The sequence below is a fragment of the Hippocampus zosterae genome, chromosome 15, assembly GCF_025434085.1.
Source record: "Hippocampus zosterae strain Florida chromosome 15, ASM2543408v3, whole genome shotgun sequence".
In the NCBI taxonomy this organism is placed as follows: Eukaryota; Metazoa; Chordata; class Actinopteri; order Syngnathiformes; family Syngnathidae; genus Hippocampus; species Hippocampus zosterae.
Genome location: NC_067465.1, coordinates 5,124,319 through 5,138,649, shown reverse-complemented (window position 1 = coordinate 5,138,649; position 14,331 = coordinate 5,124,319). Strand labels below are relative to the sequence as shown.

The 14,331-nt window shown below is 41.6% G+C and overlaps 3 protein-coding genes across 4 annotated transcripts; 1 reads left to right on the top strand and 2 right to left on the bottom strand.

Moving 5' to 3' along the window:
* Positions 1–24: 24 nt before the first annotated feature.
* Positions 25–5,247, bottom strand: catip (ciliogenesis associated TTC17 interacting protein). Its single transcript, XM_052046104.1, has 9 exons — positions 4,595–5,247; positions 3,835–4,020; positions 3,457–3,512; positions 3,281–3,367; positions 2,833–3,000; positions 2,068–2,192; positions 1,696–1,772; positions 1,543–1,610; positions 25–878 (listed from the first exon to the last, which is right to left on the bottom strand). Exons 1-9 carry the CDS (start codon positions 4,710–4,712, stop codon positions 711–713), a joined length of 1,053 nt encoding a protein of 350 aa, XP_051902064.1. The 5' UTR covers positions 4,713–5,247; the 3' UTR covers positions 25–710.
* On the top strand, positions 4,678–9,985 carry LOC127587633 (granulocyte-macrophage colony-stimulating factor receptor subunit alpha-like). Its single transcript, XM_052046103.1, has 11 exons — positions 4,678–4,783; positions 5,244–5,294; positions 5,702–5,781; positions 6,540–6,586; positions 6,669–6,823; positions 6,943–7,118; positions 7,198–7,331; positions 7,438–7,582; positions 8,333–8,438; positions 8,937–9,018; positions 9,127–9,985. Exons 1-11 carry the CDS (start codon positions 4,749–4,751, stop codon positions 9,211–9,213), a joined length of 1,098 nt encoding a protein of 365 aa, XP_051902063.1. The 5' UTR covers positions 4,678–4,748; the 3' UTR covers positions 9,214–9,985.
* LOC127587636 (uncharacterized protein CXorf38 homolog) lies at positions 9,823–13,276 on the bottom strand. 2 transcript variants are annotated; one of them, XM_052046106.1, is made up of 6 exons: positions 12,971–13,276; positions 12,581–12,715; positions 12,172–12,300; positions 11,249–11,398; positions 10,973–11,155; positions 9,823–10,797 (listed from the first exon to the last, which is right to left on the bottom strand). In XM_052046106.1, the coding sequence occupies exons 1-6, from the start codon at positions 13,169–13,171 to the stop codon at positions 10,678–10,680; spliced, it is 918 nt and encodes a 305-aa protein (XP_051902066.1). In that variant the 5' UTR covers positions 13,172–13,276; the 3' UTR covers positions 9,823–10,677. The 2 variants fall into 2 exon arrangements, with proteins under 2 accessions (XP_051902066.1, XP_051902067.1); XM_052046107.1 differs by lacking the exon at positions 12,971–13,276 and adding an exon at positions 12,793–12,964.
* Positions 13,277–14,331: the final 1,055 nt, after the last annotated feature.

Here is a 14,331-nt window from a genome sequence, read left to right as displayed (position 1 = left end):
AGGTAAATTATCGCTACCCACTAGTGAGAAGTGTTTAGCTATGTTTATTCAACAGCAGTTTACAATACACAACATGCATTGAAAAAACACGTCAAGGATGGCTCAATAAAGTCGTACACTTAATTTCCAGTGTGGATAATACAGCATATTAATTACATTTAATTTGGATTTTGCAGTATTTTACAACATGATATTTTTATTCTTCGTTCTTTCCAAGGATCTGTCATTTGTAATCCTTTCCGTGGCACATTTATCAATTAATTCCTTCTGGTGATTCTTCTTGTCTTCAATGACATTTTCTTGAATGCGTTCCTATTATGAAAGGTGTCTTGTCCAGTCAATTAATTATCCAAGTCCAATTATTCGCTTAATTCCGAAAACCAACCGCCCTGTCCAGTCACCCCCCCCGGCCACCTTTCTTTTTCCGTGTTCTTTTCATTCATCCATCCATTCATTTGTTATAGCACTTATCTTCATAAGGGTGAATGGAGTGCTGGGGCCTATCCGATCTGACTTTGTGTGAGAAGCAGGCTATATCCTGGATTGGTTGCCATCCAATCGCATGCAACGTCACACTGAGAAACACATTTTCTTTTCATCACAAACACTAATGCCAAATGTCACTAAAATAAAATAAAGGTAGCCAGTGTTGATGAATGAACAGCTGTTATATAAACTTGTGATTGTGAAAATGTGAGATATCAACGTAATCAGGTATCTAGGCTTGTGTTTGAGGTGAAGGGGAGGAAGTATTCTTTGGCAAACTGGAAGACATCATTTGGTTTTTTGAGGAGCAAAAATTGCAGGAAGTCAGATATGAGTGCGCGGATCTCTGGGTGCGCTCTTAAATATGACGCGTGGTCAGCTTTCAACTCCTCCTGCAACGATGCCACAAACACATACCATGTTCAAATCGATTTGGAGGAATTAACAAGGCACACTCAGATGTTCAGAATGATCCAGAATACCGGCCAGAATGCTGTCACGGTTTAGTAAGTCTCAACAGAAGATCTGTAGAAAATACTGTGACCTTTTGAAAGAGTCCATTTTGATAGTGAGAGTTAGGAAGGTACAGTAATTTAGCAATAGATGTATAGCAGTACAATGGCGCCGTTTATAATCACTTGGATTCCTTATTTAGCTCTTTCACATTCCCCCACAAGTCACGGGGGATAAGGACTAAAACATGTCTTCCAGCGAAAATGCCAGAGTCACCAATGCCCCTCCAAAAGGTTTAAAATTGCCTATGTAAGCCACAAGGTGGTAGAAAAGCACTTCTTTCATATAAATTAGACTTCTCAATTAACTTCAACATAGTTCATTGCCGCCAATATGCCCCATGAAAGCCTATTATGGTCGGGTCAGAAACATACCCTGCAACTTGTGGTTTCAGTGTTCAACACTGGTGTACTCATAATTGTAAAGGCATATATTTTTGAATAAAACTATTGCATTTGTATACAGTTAGCTGGTACTTGTGTACTTGATGACGTGTAGTGATGGTGTCATTACGGTACTTTAATTGAACATTTTTTTTCTTACCTTTCTGTCCAAGAACTTAGAACGCATCTGTATGTCTTCTTCCCAAACCAGAGGGATTTTATCATAAGCTATGAAAATGTAAACACACTTACATATAAACAAAGCCCATTACATGACAGAATAGTATTCTATACATAATGCAGGTGTTAATACCTTCTTCTTTCTGTGATGGGAGTTGCAGTAACCTCATTGTAACCGGAGATCCCATCTGCGATCTGCGAGCAAGATGCCTAAAGAAACAAGAATCTCCAGTGTACTTTATAATCAATGACATTCGGTGCTTTTTGTCACTGGAAGAGCACAGAAGTCACACGTGCATAAATATAGGATAGATGTGGTAGTGCTAATGTACGGAGCCCCTCGAGTGGCAGGTTATAATAAAAAAAAAAAAAAGAAGCTAATATGTTCCCTCAATTTACTCGTGTGGACCCACAGTTTTGTATTCTGTCCCCACGGCATACTAATCTGTGAATCTGTGAAACGTTTCTTCAGCGTTTTAATCTGCATTGATCGAATGGCTCTTACCCATCGGCCAAAAAGTAGCACTGCCATGTAGTCGGGCTTTCATCCACAGAATGAACAATCCTCTCCACTCCAAATACCTCCACGGTTTCTCCCTCAATCTCCATCTGTTCCTGTTCCAGTCCTCGCTGGGCACACACAAACATAAGATCGCAATGAAAAAAAAAACTTTATTGGCAGCTGCCTCTCGCCCAAAGTCATCCAGGCTCCATCTGAGCAACCCATAGAGAGGACAAAGGAGTCTACAAAATGGACGGAACATGTCGCCACATCCGCTCCTTGTCTTACGCCGTCTTTTACCCCAACGTCAAAGAGGTTTGTTTTCGATTTAAGTAGTTCTGCACAACAGTTCTTTTCATTAACCAACATATTCTATACATGATCATTTATTTCAGATCCCAAGGTAGAGAGAATAATTTAAAAAAAGGGATCAGGAACTCATGATCACTTGAATCAACCCACCCCCCCCACATATTTTTAAATTACCGTGTATTTGCCTGTAAATGGACAGACAATGACATTATATGTGAATCGCCAGAGAGAAGTACATTGCTTTCATACCGATGCTTTCAATTTGTGTGCATGTGAATAGAAAGTGATGTTTACATTGTCTACATATGGACAGAGGTTTACAATATGTGAATGGACAAACAGACCATGACAGGATTTTGGCAGGATTACATGACAGGGTTTGTGTATGTGAATGGAAGGATGTTTATATTATGTGAACGGACCAAAAACACATTCGGTGGTTTTATCATCACTTACAAAAGTCGTGCAGCTGATGTGTAACTTCTGGTCAAAGGAGATGCAAGTCATGTGCTCTGGGATTTTCTTCCTCAACGCAAGAAGACGCATGAGCAAGAAGTTGGAACCCTCAGTCACAAGGCCTCTCAGGGCAGCCATGGAATATGTAACACTGTCCTTTGTCACCTCCTGGACACACAAACACACACACACAAAATCTTACACTGTCTTAGGACTTGAGTTTTATTATATTGCGCCGGCTTGAGTCGTGCATTTGGGACCTTGGTCTTTCGTGGGGAATTACCCGACTTAATCTACCTCTTAATAGCAATACTATCATGTCACAATTATAGAAACCATCAATAGAGTGCCTAAACCTAACACATGTATACATAATTAAATTTGTATTGATTTGTACACATTTTTTTTGCCACTTTCTCTCTTTGGTTACACTTTGGTCGAAACTCACCTTTCCATCAGTGGTGACTCTTTCAATAATCATCTCTCCATCACATTGCACCATGTGACATTGCTTGTCCAAAATATGGTCATCAAGCTAAAAAGAAAGTCACGTCTTTTTTAACGGTATCAGGGGGGTCATGCCATGAATGCATTTCCTGGAACGGATTCGGGTGGGTGACCTGCCTTGACATACTCGTGGTGATCCTCCTCCAGCACCTCCAGGTCAGCAGTTAGGTAAGCTAACATGGTGAACCAAACACAGAGACCATTAGAATTAATAACATCCAAATGCCTGCATCAGAAATGTGGCCTTGTTCAGACTGATGTTGCAAATAGTTTTTGGGGGTAATGACGTTTTCAGGCTGACAAAAATGGATCATGCCAGAATTGCACAGTTGCAGCAGTGTTACTGACCTCATAGCAGGTGTATGAATGATCAATAATTAATACTATTGGCAGAAATTGAGAACATTTTTTTTTTACTGAGAGCCCCGTGGAGGCATGGCCCGGGTGTGGCCAGAATGTTCATGTGCAGAAAGGTTGGGCAGGGCCCCCACTCACCTGTCACTGTCGTTCCACATGGGGAGTCGTCGATAGCCCCCTGGCTTTGTGCGTGCAGCAGCACGCATGGCTGATGAGCTCTATGAGCAAACTCCACTGACACGCAGAACCTCCCCAAGTCTCGACCCCCTTCTGACATGGTCACCAGAGAGTCCGCAAAGACACATTTGGTCAGCTCCACGGGCTCTGGCAAAGACAAGATTAGGCCTTTGAGTTAAAAAAAAAACATCAGCTGCTCATTCTTACTTTTCAAACAGCACTTTCCCTTACTGCAACCGCTGTATTTTTAATGGTGGTCATGATGGTGGTACTTGGAGAGCTAAGTAATTAGCTGATACTGGGCATAAAATGTTCGAGACAAAAGGTTTCATTTAGTAACTGGGTTGTGTATATGCAGTGAGAAACAGCTTTGAGACACAATCACAACAATTAACATTAAAATGTTTCACAATACAACATATCAACAAAATCATACCAAACAAATCAGATTTATTTTGTCTGCTATTGTTAGGCGTCTAGCAGAAAGGAAAAGGGGGGGAAAGGACATTGTAGCACCCAAAGGCGATTGAATTTAAATGTGGGCATTATTTTATTTATTTATTGTGCATGGATTATTTGAAATCTCGTTCCAATTCTCCAGTAACGTGTCTGGTGGTGGCGTGAGCGTCTCAACGGGTGCGTGCCAAAAACAGGTGGTCGTGTTCTCGGGAGGAGGGGGGGGGGGGGGGTCTTCGATAAACTTGGTCGCCAGTGGACTCACCGATGCTTAACATGAACGCGACCGCTTCTTCGGAGGCCACCATCTCTGAAACGTCCTTGCCAGCCTTGGCCCCCGCCGGGGAGCGCGGTGGAGTCTCAACCCTTTCAGGGGACTCCATGTTTGTCCTGCGTTGAAAACAGACCTCCCACTCGCGATGGGAACAGTCGACAGTGTGACACGACGGACGACGTATGTGCGGGTCTTTTCCTCTTCTCGGTCGTAAATCGTCTTTTACGTTTTCGAGATCAGACGACAGACGCGTTGTCAAGAGTTGTCACGGCAACCGCGGCTCGAGTGCCGTAAAGTTGCGTGTCAGCGGGCAGGCCGATTTGGAAAGAAACGGTCGCACAAGAAACGATTTGGTTTCATTGAAAAAAAACATGTTGAAAAACCCCTTCTTCAAATCCTGAATACTTGTGGGCATTTAGCATGATGTCATTAGCCATTCCAATTCACAAAGAATTTATTTTAAACGTGTCATTTAATTGTTGTTTGCTTCGGTTTTCTTTTCAATTCACAAGTTTGCATTGTAGTTATTCTTAAATCACATTGCAATACTTTACTTTACTGTAAAAATATTGAATACAAGAAACTGGCAGTTCCCTGAAGCTCATAACAGTATGTGACATCATACTTCTTCTTTCTCCAGAAATGTGACATTCTTCCGACAGAGAACGAAGGAATGTCAACCAAGTAGGAGGTAAGAACTTTTTTGTTCAAATTACGATCGTTTAACGCTAACATTTCACATTAAAATTTTAAGAAGAGACATTTATCATACATCCTGACAATAGAGGCCATTAGTCAAATTGATGTGTTGACAAAGCATTCCTAGGTGTATTGTTGCTGAACAATTTCATACATTAGACACGTTTACGTAAATGGCACCCGCAATTGAAAGTAACTGGAAGGTTAGAAGGACAATTTTCTATCATATATATATAAAAAGTGTGCGGATTTAGTTGCTTCCTGAATGACCGCTTCTTTCTGTGACAAAGAGGAAGTTTCAGACGTCGGTCAAGTATTTTGCATTTGCATTAAATGAGAAGTGTGGCCTCAAGAATATCGATTCACTTTCTTTGCTTGCTTTAATTTCTGCGTGTGCAGTTGCAGGTTGCCCATGAAGATGTGTCCAACTCATCCACTACTTTGTTGGAGTCTGCTGATTCTGTGGGCCTTTCAAAGCGGTAAATAACAATTGATCACTCACAAACACAGCCACCTATACGCACAGGAGGCGCTGTCAAAACAGACAGGACGATACAGACCGCAGACGATGAGCGCAGACCGAGCCGAAGGTAGATTTTACGCATGCGCACACGGAAAGGGCCTGGCAGCCAAATACAATCCTCAAAATCTTGCGTCACCGTATGGACGCATATTGTGTCTAAAAAACGCTCATCGAAACGTGAAATAAAAAGCGGGGATGAGAAACTACCCTGTGTCTTCCGTTTATATCGTCATCAGATGAACGTAAACTGACATGGCCGTTTATCTACACTAGGTGGTGCCAATGAGCATAGATGATTGAATATAGTCAATGTCAAGAGTACACACTCCGGTTACAAAATGAACACCCGACAGCCATATATTTGAATACTTCTGCTCAAATGAAACATTAGGCACGTTCAAGCTGATTTCGAGGTAAAACTTGGGGACGGGGGGTACTGTGGCTCTACATCGTGAAAAACAGTTTCATCAACACCACTCCGTAAAAAAATTGGCGGCGTAGTTTACACTTCGCTTTTCATATGATCTTATTTACAAGTTACATTTTGGAGAATAGGCCTATTGTTTGTCAAGCAGTTGATGGATATGTTTTTGCACAGAAACCGAAACAAACAAACAAGCAAGCAAACAACAATGTTGATGGTGCATCTCTCTCTATATATATGGTGTGCATTAAATATACCGTACTAATTTACTGTATGTTCTTTATCAACAGAGACCACCAAAGGAGAGGTCTGCCAAGATGAACTATCAATTGATAATGTATGAAACACATGCTTGAACTTCTAAGTTCCTAATCTGTGTGAATACAATTTGCTCAAATGGACATTTATTTATGTTCTAGCTCCAAGTGTCGAGTTTCTCAGAACAAAAGTATGACATTGTGAATATTGCCGAGGATGACAACTTTCGCTGCTTCCTTTACCCAACAAATCTTCTCAACTGCTCATGGAACTTCCCCACTTCACTTCAGGAGGCTCAGCTCTCTATTTATATCAGGTTTATATCTTTAGCGTCTTTATTAAAGTACTTGCACATTACCCTGTGGCGCATATGAAGATTTTCAAAATGTTGACACCTTTGCATTTCATAACTTTTTTTTTTTGCTATCCCTGCAGCATTTGTGATAATAACAGCACAGTTCACTCCCTCAGTCTTATATCTGAAGAACATTCTGGATCAACTTCTGTTGTTCTGAGGGAATATGAGAAGTTGTATGTCATCATGCGATTCAATGTGTCCCTGCACCGTAAATGGGCTGTCTACAACTACGTATACGACACAGAAATGATGGGTAAAAAAAAAAAAAAAAAAACCAAAACAGTGCAAGTCGCTCTTGGATCAAACCGATTTTTATTGCATTGTGTTGACAGAGGTCTTGCCTCCACCTGGAAACGTTTCGGCTTCAGTCAAAGATTCAGGCCTCGTGGTGACTTGGGACATGCCCCGCGGTCGTGCTAACTACCAACCCTCATGCTTTGAATACCAGTTGGATATGGGACACCAGGTATTATCCTGTATGAATTCACTGTACTGTATATCCAAATGTTATCCTGTAGATAAAATCTACAACACAGTTTAGGTATAAATGACTGTGATTTATTGGTGAACAGGAAGAATCACCAATCCAGAGATGCGATCTATTTTATACAATCCCAAATGCCAATCCAGAGTCCACCTACAATGTGAGGGTCAGAACCAGGAAAACGGATGGTTGTTTTGGGCCAAAATTATGGAGTGATTGGAGTAACACTGTTAGTAAGTATGAAGTCATTCGACCCTAAAATATCACGGCAGCGCTCGTGTTGTCGTTTTGTTCTTGCCTGTCCACACATGCAATAAGGAAAATAAGATCTGTTATTGTCACGGCGACATTGTGCTTCTTTCACGGCATCATGTTGGCTTGACTTATTTCGTCTCTCACCATGTCCTTGTCAAATCTGTTACCCCTAAGAAGAGACATTACACATTTTCCCAATTTGAAATATTTCCGAGATGTCTTCATACGTTAACAACGTATCACTGTTACATCTGAGACTACGCAGGCTATTTTACTACTGAGTGGTGTTAATGCAACACCAACATTCTGTTTTTAGCACGGCCCCAAACTTACTGACCGATTTGCACCACACCTATGACTAGGCCAATGTTGAGAACTGCTTTGGCGTTGACAACTAACGATGGGAGTAGGGGGTTTAAATACGTACAAACCTTCAACAATTGTCTTTTTCGTCATTGAGTTAGCGCTTGATAAAACCACTGAATGACCCTTGTCAATAAGTGGTTATGGCACATGCAGTGGTATAAACTGCCAAGCACGATGAACTCAAGTGAGGTGTGCTGAATTCTGAACATTTTGCCAATTTATTCCCAAATTGGATGACTTTGTGGTGTCCGATTTTGGGGTTACGCCTGTATTTTCTAGTTGTCACTATCAATCCTACTAAAGTGCAATCAGCTCAGTTCCGTGTACAGTATGCACTCACTACATGCATCTTTCTTTTACAGCAATAGAACAGTCATTTTACACACTCAACATCACGGTGATCGTCGCAATTGCAGTCGGAATACCGATGATCCTCCTGAGTTTGCTGCTGTTTGTCCGCAATCAGAGGTATTGTGTCTTGGTTTCAAAATGGGACTCTAAAATGAGTGACAAGAATGAGTTAACTAAAATATGGTTCCTTGTAGGTACAGTATAGCTATCGTAATCAATTCATCATTAAGAATCCATCCATCCATACATTTTCTGATCCGCTTAATCCTCGCAAGGGTCGCGGGGCGTGCTGGAGCCCATCCCAGCCGTCTTTAGGCACTAGGCAGGGGGGACACCCTGAACCGGTCGCCAGCCACACAGAGATGAACAACCACCCACGCTCACACCCACACCTAGGGACAATTATGAATGTTCAATCGTGCATGTTTTTGGAATGTGGGAGGAAACCAGAATACCCGGAGAAAACCCACGCAGGCCTGGGGAGAACATGCAAACGCCACACTCTGACTGAATGTATCTCTTTTATGTCACTCATTTGAAAACAAGTTCCAAAATCAAATCCCTCACATACTCTGGTAAAGCATTGCGTGTTTTATTCTTTGTTTGTTTTTTTAGGGTGACACAAGTTCTGTATCCCACAATTCCTCGTCCCCCATTAAAGTACAAATATTTCCTGGAGGAAAATAATGTATTCAATGTAAGGACATGACTACACTTGTTCTCACACTGGACAAGCAATCCCTCTCATATCGAATGATCAACAAGAAACATGTTTTGACTTTCGTGTTTGTTTGTTTTTCTGCAGTTTTATCATCTCACTCCATCTGTGAAGTATGAGGAGGAGATCACAGTGGTGGAGGACACAGAGAAGCAGTTGATGAAATCATTGTAACAAAGGGATTATTATGACATTGTCATAATTAATCTTTCACAATAATAAATCCTTTCATCAAAATCGGGGTTTTTACCAGGTGAGCTATCCAGCTAGCTGGTGACCTTGAGAGGTTAGCGGGCTGTTAACAGCAAGCAGCTTTTGTGCTTCAGTAATGCAATCGCCAAAGACTTCACTTTATTGACTTTTTGATGTTTGACGACAACTGACGTATATAAAATGTTTTATAGTCAGGCGCAAAGGCACGCTAGTGTAAGAGTTGAAATGCACATTGTTGTGGTTATTCATACATACACTGCGTATAATAAAGGCATCAGGTCAAATGTTGCATCTGTAATAATAAATTGGATTGAAGAAATGGATTAAGACCGCTAAAGGGATTTGAGGGCATTGCATATTTGTTTACATTTGGATTGGATTGGATACAACTTTATTGTCAAATGTGCTGTTTGGCTAAAACAAGTCAGACTAGGAATTTTGAAATACTATCCTGCACTGCCAAGGTCAAGTGGTTGGTGAAACTGCAGCCTGGGATATTATTTGTCAAAATGATTTAAAGCTGCAACATGTCCCTGTCGGCGGATCACACCGTGAGATTTTATTTATTTATTTTTGGGTCCTGATATGATTTTGTAATTTGACACAAATGACAGAACACCGGTGATGGATGTCCCTTTACTGCGTTATACTCTTCTCATTTTCAGTTTGTCCGCTTGATGAACGCGCCGTTGGCCAACAACACTGCCTGAATACACATTGTAGATGCAAGCAATCTATGTGCAAGAGCTCATTCTCCTCCTTTGGATCGCAGTGTCGCCATTTGCACAATCAATGACACACAAAGTGATTCGGAAATGTCATGGTACAGTAACTTCAGCCTTACGTTTTAATTATCCATGAAAAGGATCATCCTCAATTAGCCATCAAAAGGAATCTGAGCTTCTCTCAAAGGGACCTGAAAATGAATGAGCCTCCATTTCCACAGTCAAGTCAAAATCATTTCAATCACAGGCATTATTACTATGTAATGGCTCCCATCCAATTGACGCCCCAATTTTTTTTTTTTTAACAATTCCAGCATCTAACAGAAATGAAACTTTTCCAGGATACTGTTGTTCATGCTTTCAGCGATGGTATTGAGGAACATTATTTGTTGCATAATACACATGTACTATAACAGTCAAGAAAATATAGCGATACAATATGAACAATAGTGCAAGAGATATATTGATAGCAACATAAAGAAAGGAGCCAAAGCACTTCTCATTTAAAAATGGATCAAAATACATTTCAGAATCTGCCTTTTGGGAGTTTCTACCTGTAAAAGTCGCATATGGTACTTCTCAACCTTAAGAAAAAATGTCCGAAGTAGGAACATAGTACATAAAAACGTAATGTAGAGATCATTGACAGTCAAACCTTCAAACGTGCCTTCATTTTTGGCCCAAATCTCTGGACGGTTGGTCAGCTCTTCTTTTGTCCAGTCCCCAGTGTGCTGATGGCCTGCAGCTCCGCAGAAAACCTCTGGCCCAGATCTTTGTTTTCTTGCAGGAAACCGTCCAGCATCAGCAGCTGCTCGGTGTCCTGGGAAAAGAAAAAGCAATTCTTAAACCGGTCTAACGGTGTCCAGTAAAAAGACGACGGCGATGAACATTTACATGATTTGTCGGATTAAAAACACATATGAAGCAAAGATTTTGGAGAGCAAGACGCCAAGAACGCCATGAAGAAATGAAATGACTGGATTTCACTTTCTCACCACGGTCTCATCTTCAGCCAGATGCCGCAACTCCCGCAGCCTCTCTTGGAGTAAGTCAGCTTCCCATTGGCCGATTGATTCAGGCCTCAGATGGATATGGCAATCCAAAGAATCAGCAGCTAGTGCCATGCCATGATAATCCACAGCGTCCATAGCACATATTGACAAATCGACTGCCAGCATCTACAAGACAAAGGTGTGAGGCGCGAGTCGAAATGTGTCCTATGCCGCAACCACTAAAGTGCTGCACAAAGACGGACGGACGGACACGCTCACCTGAGCAAGCTTTGGTTCAACCTGCGCCATGCTGGGTACTTGGCTGAACAGCTGCACAAAACGTCGCAGTACAACCTTGAATTTTTTCATCCACGCCTCCTTCACACGCAGGTCAGGAGAATGCATCAGATCGTTCCTGCATCTGATCAGCTGCAACACACACACAAGACAGAAGCGATTCTTTAGACAGTACATAAACAAATTTCAACAATCCATATAGTTTTTTTTCTTCTTCAAACATATCCCATTCATTTTGTAATTGGAAATGGAATCAAGCCTGTGTCTGCTATGTGAACCACTATACCAAAAATCGCTTTAAAGGCACTTATAAATAAAATGTATTATTATTATTTAAAAAAAAACTTATCAAAATACATAGAAAGACAATTTGGTGGTATGTCACCAGCTTTTATTTGCTTTTTTTTCTTTACCAAAATGTGGATAATAATGTCACCTGTAAAATACACATTTCTGTTATTACCGGTATATGTGATTAGATATGATATGAGCATAGCGGTTTACTCACCTCACTTCAATTTTCCCACTCAATGACAGCACAAATATTTGTTTGTCTATACGTGCCCTTCCACTGGTGCCCAATCCAGGGGCTATGTTTTTTGTGAGTTTTCATTACTCACAAATGCATTACACTTACTCATGGATTACGGCAGATCAATTCCAAACTCCAATTTTTATATCACAGCCATGTACAATATGTGGTCACCCCCCCCCACTTTTTTTTTTGCACATAAGTGGACCAAAAAAACATGTTCACCCGATCATGGATGCGCAGATCAACATATAATATCAACGCATGTATCTTACTTGCAATTGAATACAAAAGTGACACTTTGCATTAGGTTTCATGAATCAGGAAATGAAACAAATATTTTTAAAAAAAACATCAACGTGCAGATGCTTACCTCTCTCACATGAGACGAATGGACACCCACAGAGGCAAAAAGGTCACAGAAGTTGATGAGGTTGAGCAGCGCAGAAGGATCGCACTGATGTGCCGCATTGATGTGGGCCTGACCTCGTGGCATGTAAGCCTGGAGAAACAAACACCAAAAACAGTGGACAATTTATGATGGAATTTTAGCCAGCGAACTTGCTTCTACTTCAAATGGAACACTTTAAAAACAGTCAAAAAACAGACGCGGAATGTCGTAGAAGGTGTTGCACCAGAAATTACATGAAAGACCTTGAAGGATCACAACCTTGGTGGACAGCCCAGTCAACTCTCAACTAGAAAGCTACAGGGAGCCGAAAACTCTGCTTTTTGGGACATGTCACCGATCAAATATTTCGGTTCGACGGTGCTTTGTGTACCTTGGCCAACTCCCAGTGGTTTGTCCTCCACGCAGGAGGAGTACAGTTGTCCCAGTTGAGGGTGGAACCGGGTTGTCTGTGGTGCCGGAGGATCTCAGACTTCCACTGTAAACACAGCCCGCATGCCCTGGAAAGCTGCACAGGCATTTCATAGGATTTAAAAACATTGGCTTAGTGTACCTTGGTAGATTTTTCAGTTATTTGTGCTTTACCTGAATATTCAAGCTGTAGAGATCAGCGTATATTAAACACATAACGTGCGAGTACTTTTGCCACGACTGTTGTAAACAATACACTCAACAAACGACGGTGACCTCAGAGACCGCGATAAGTAAGTCATGCATATGTTACGTTTTACTCTAAACTGCCAAAAAGAAAGTGATTTCACACCTTAACGTCCCCGGACTGACATGATCGTGGGCATTGTTCACCGAGACGAGGGTTGTCACGGAGCAAAGCTCGGTGAAAAACTCGCATCTGCTCATCGGTGTAGGGATGGAGGGCGTCTTTCAGGATGTACAGACATTGTCCCGCTTTCAGCCAGTTTGCGTATTCTTTGTCGTTGAGACGCACCACAAGTTCCTCATTCATCACGTCTCCCGATTTCTCCAAGACTATGCGCAATGTCTAAAAGAACTTCACATTGAGGAAATGGATGAGGAGCTCCGCCCCCTCGATTCGCAGTCACCCACGTCGTCGTTAGATGGCGCTGTTGACCCTTTCTTTACTATGAACGCAGACTTTTCAACACGGGTAGACAACAAACAGAGGAGTTACACATTGGTTAGGGGAAGAAAAAGCAATTTCTTGTCTAATACTTGGAGGAAAAAAAATGAAACGGAATGGTTACGTTTTGTATCGTTACACAAGTGGACACTCAGCGTCTACCTGTACAATAAGGTAGAAATATGTGAAGCCATTTCAGGGGGTACGTCCGATGTTAAAATACAGTATATGTAAAAAAAAAAAATAGCATCAAGGCAAAACCAAAAAGAGATAAATTGTAGGAGTTGTCTCCCTACCACCAACAATGACAAAGACTGTCAATTAAGCACAGGGTTGGGAGTGTTATTATTAAAATGCATTCTGATACAGTAACTACCCGTTTAAAAATGTCGCAAGGTCGTCCAAATCCCGGAATTTTTAAGTAATATAAATTGAAAAGTGGGTGAGTGTGTGGTTGGTTGGTTGGATGGATGGTAGGTCGATAGTGATTCTGAGGAGGGAAATCCAACTTATTGAAATCTTTATCCCGTCTCTGCCTGGCCATTCACGACCACATGTACACCCTGAACAATGATTACATCAATCATAAATAATGATTAATATCTTCTACCGGATGATTTTTCTACAGCAGAAAATGGCACCGCTTGATACAATGAGACACTTCATACCATGCAATGCGCCTTAAGCGCAGTCAAAGCCCCTTTGAGAGAACCATAACGACCATTTGGGAGTTGGATTTGGACTCACCCTTAACTCAGTGGAGTCGTCACGGTGCCATCAAGAGACTACCAATTTATCAGGGGTGGCGTAACCAAGCTGCTAAATCTGCTGTGAAAAGCAGGGATGAAAACCTTGGAAGAGCCAACAGCTGTATGCACGGGTGTCCCTGACATCGCCGTTGGAAATCTAATCATCTGGGACGGGTTAGACTCAGTGGCAGGTGCCACGCAGCATGGGACTTGGTGCTTGTGGGCAAAGCAAAGTCACCGATGTTCTTTCAAGCCTGAGCAGTAACGCGAGAGCAC

What these genes read in the sequence shown, in the direction of transcription:
- catip (XM_052046104.1), bottom strand. Translation starts at nt 4,712, where the DNA reads ATGGAGTCCCCTGAAAGGGTTGAGACTCCACCGCGCTCCCCGGCGGGG. An exon ending in ATGTGGAACGACAGTGACAG is followed by an intron (nt 3,513 to 3,834) that starts GTGAGTGGGGGC and finishes TCACCATGTTAG; the next exon opens with CTTACCTAACTGCTGACCTG. An exon ending in CCCATCACAGAAAGAAGAAG is followed by an intron (nt 1,611 to 1,695) that starts GTATTAACACCT and finishes ACATTTTCATAG; the next exon opens with CTTATGATAAAATCCCTCTG.
- LOC127587633 (XM_052046103.1), top strand. Translation starts at nt 4,749, where the DNA reads ATGGGAACAGTCGACAGTGTGACACGACGGACGAC. An exon ending in TCTGTGGGCCTTTCAAAGCG is followed by an intron (nt 5,782 to 6,539) that starts GTAAATAACAAT and finishes CTTTATCAACAG; the next exon opens with AGACCACCAAAGGAGAGGTC. An exon ending in AGGAAAATAATGTATTCAAT is followed by an intron (nt 9,019 to 9,126) that starts GTAAGGACATGA and finishes GTTTTTCTGCAG; the next exon opens with TTTTATCATCTCACTCCATC.
- LOC127587636 (XM_052046106.1), bottom strand. Translation starts at nt 13,171, where the DNA reads ATGAATGAGGAACTTGTGGTGCGTCTCAACGACAAAGAATACGCAAAC. An exon ending in ATTCGTCTCATGTGAGAGAG is followed by an intron (nt 11,399 to 12,171) that starts GTAAGCATCTGC and finishes TGTGTGTTGCAG; the next exon opens with CTGATCAGATGCAGGAACGA. An exon ending in TTGAACCAAAGCTTGCTCAG is followed by an intron (nt 11,156 to 11,248) that starts GTGAGCGTGTCC and finishes TTTGTCTTGTAG; the next exon opens with ATGCTGGCAGTCGATTTGTC.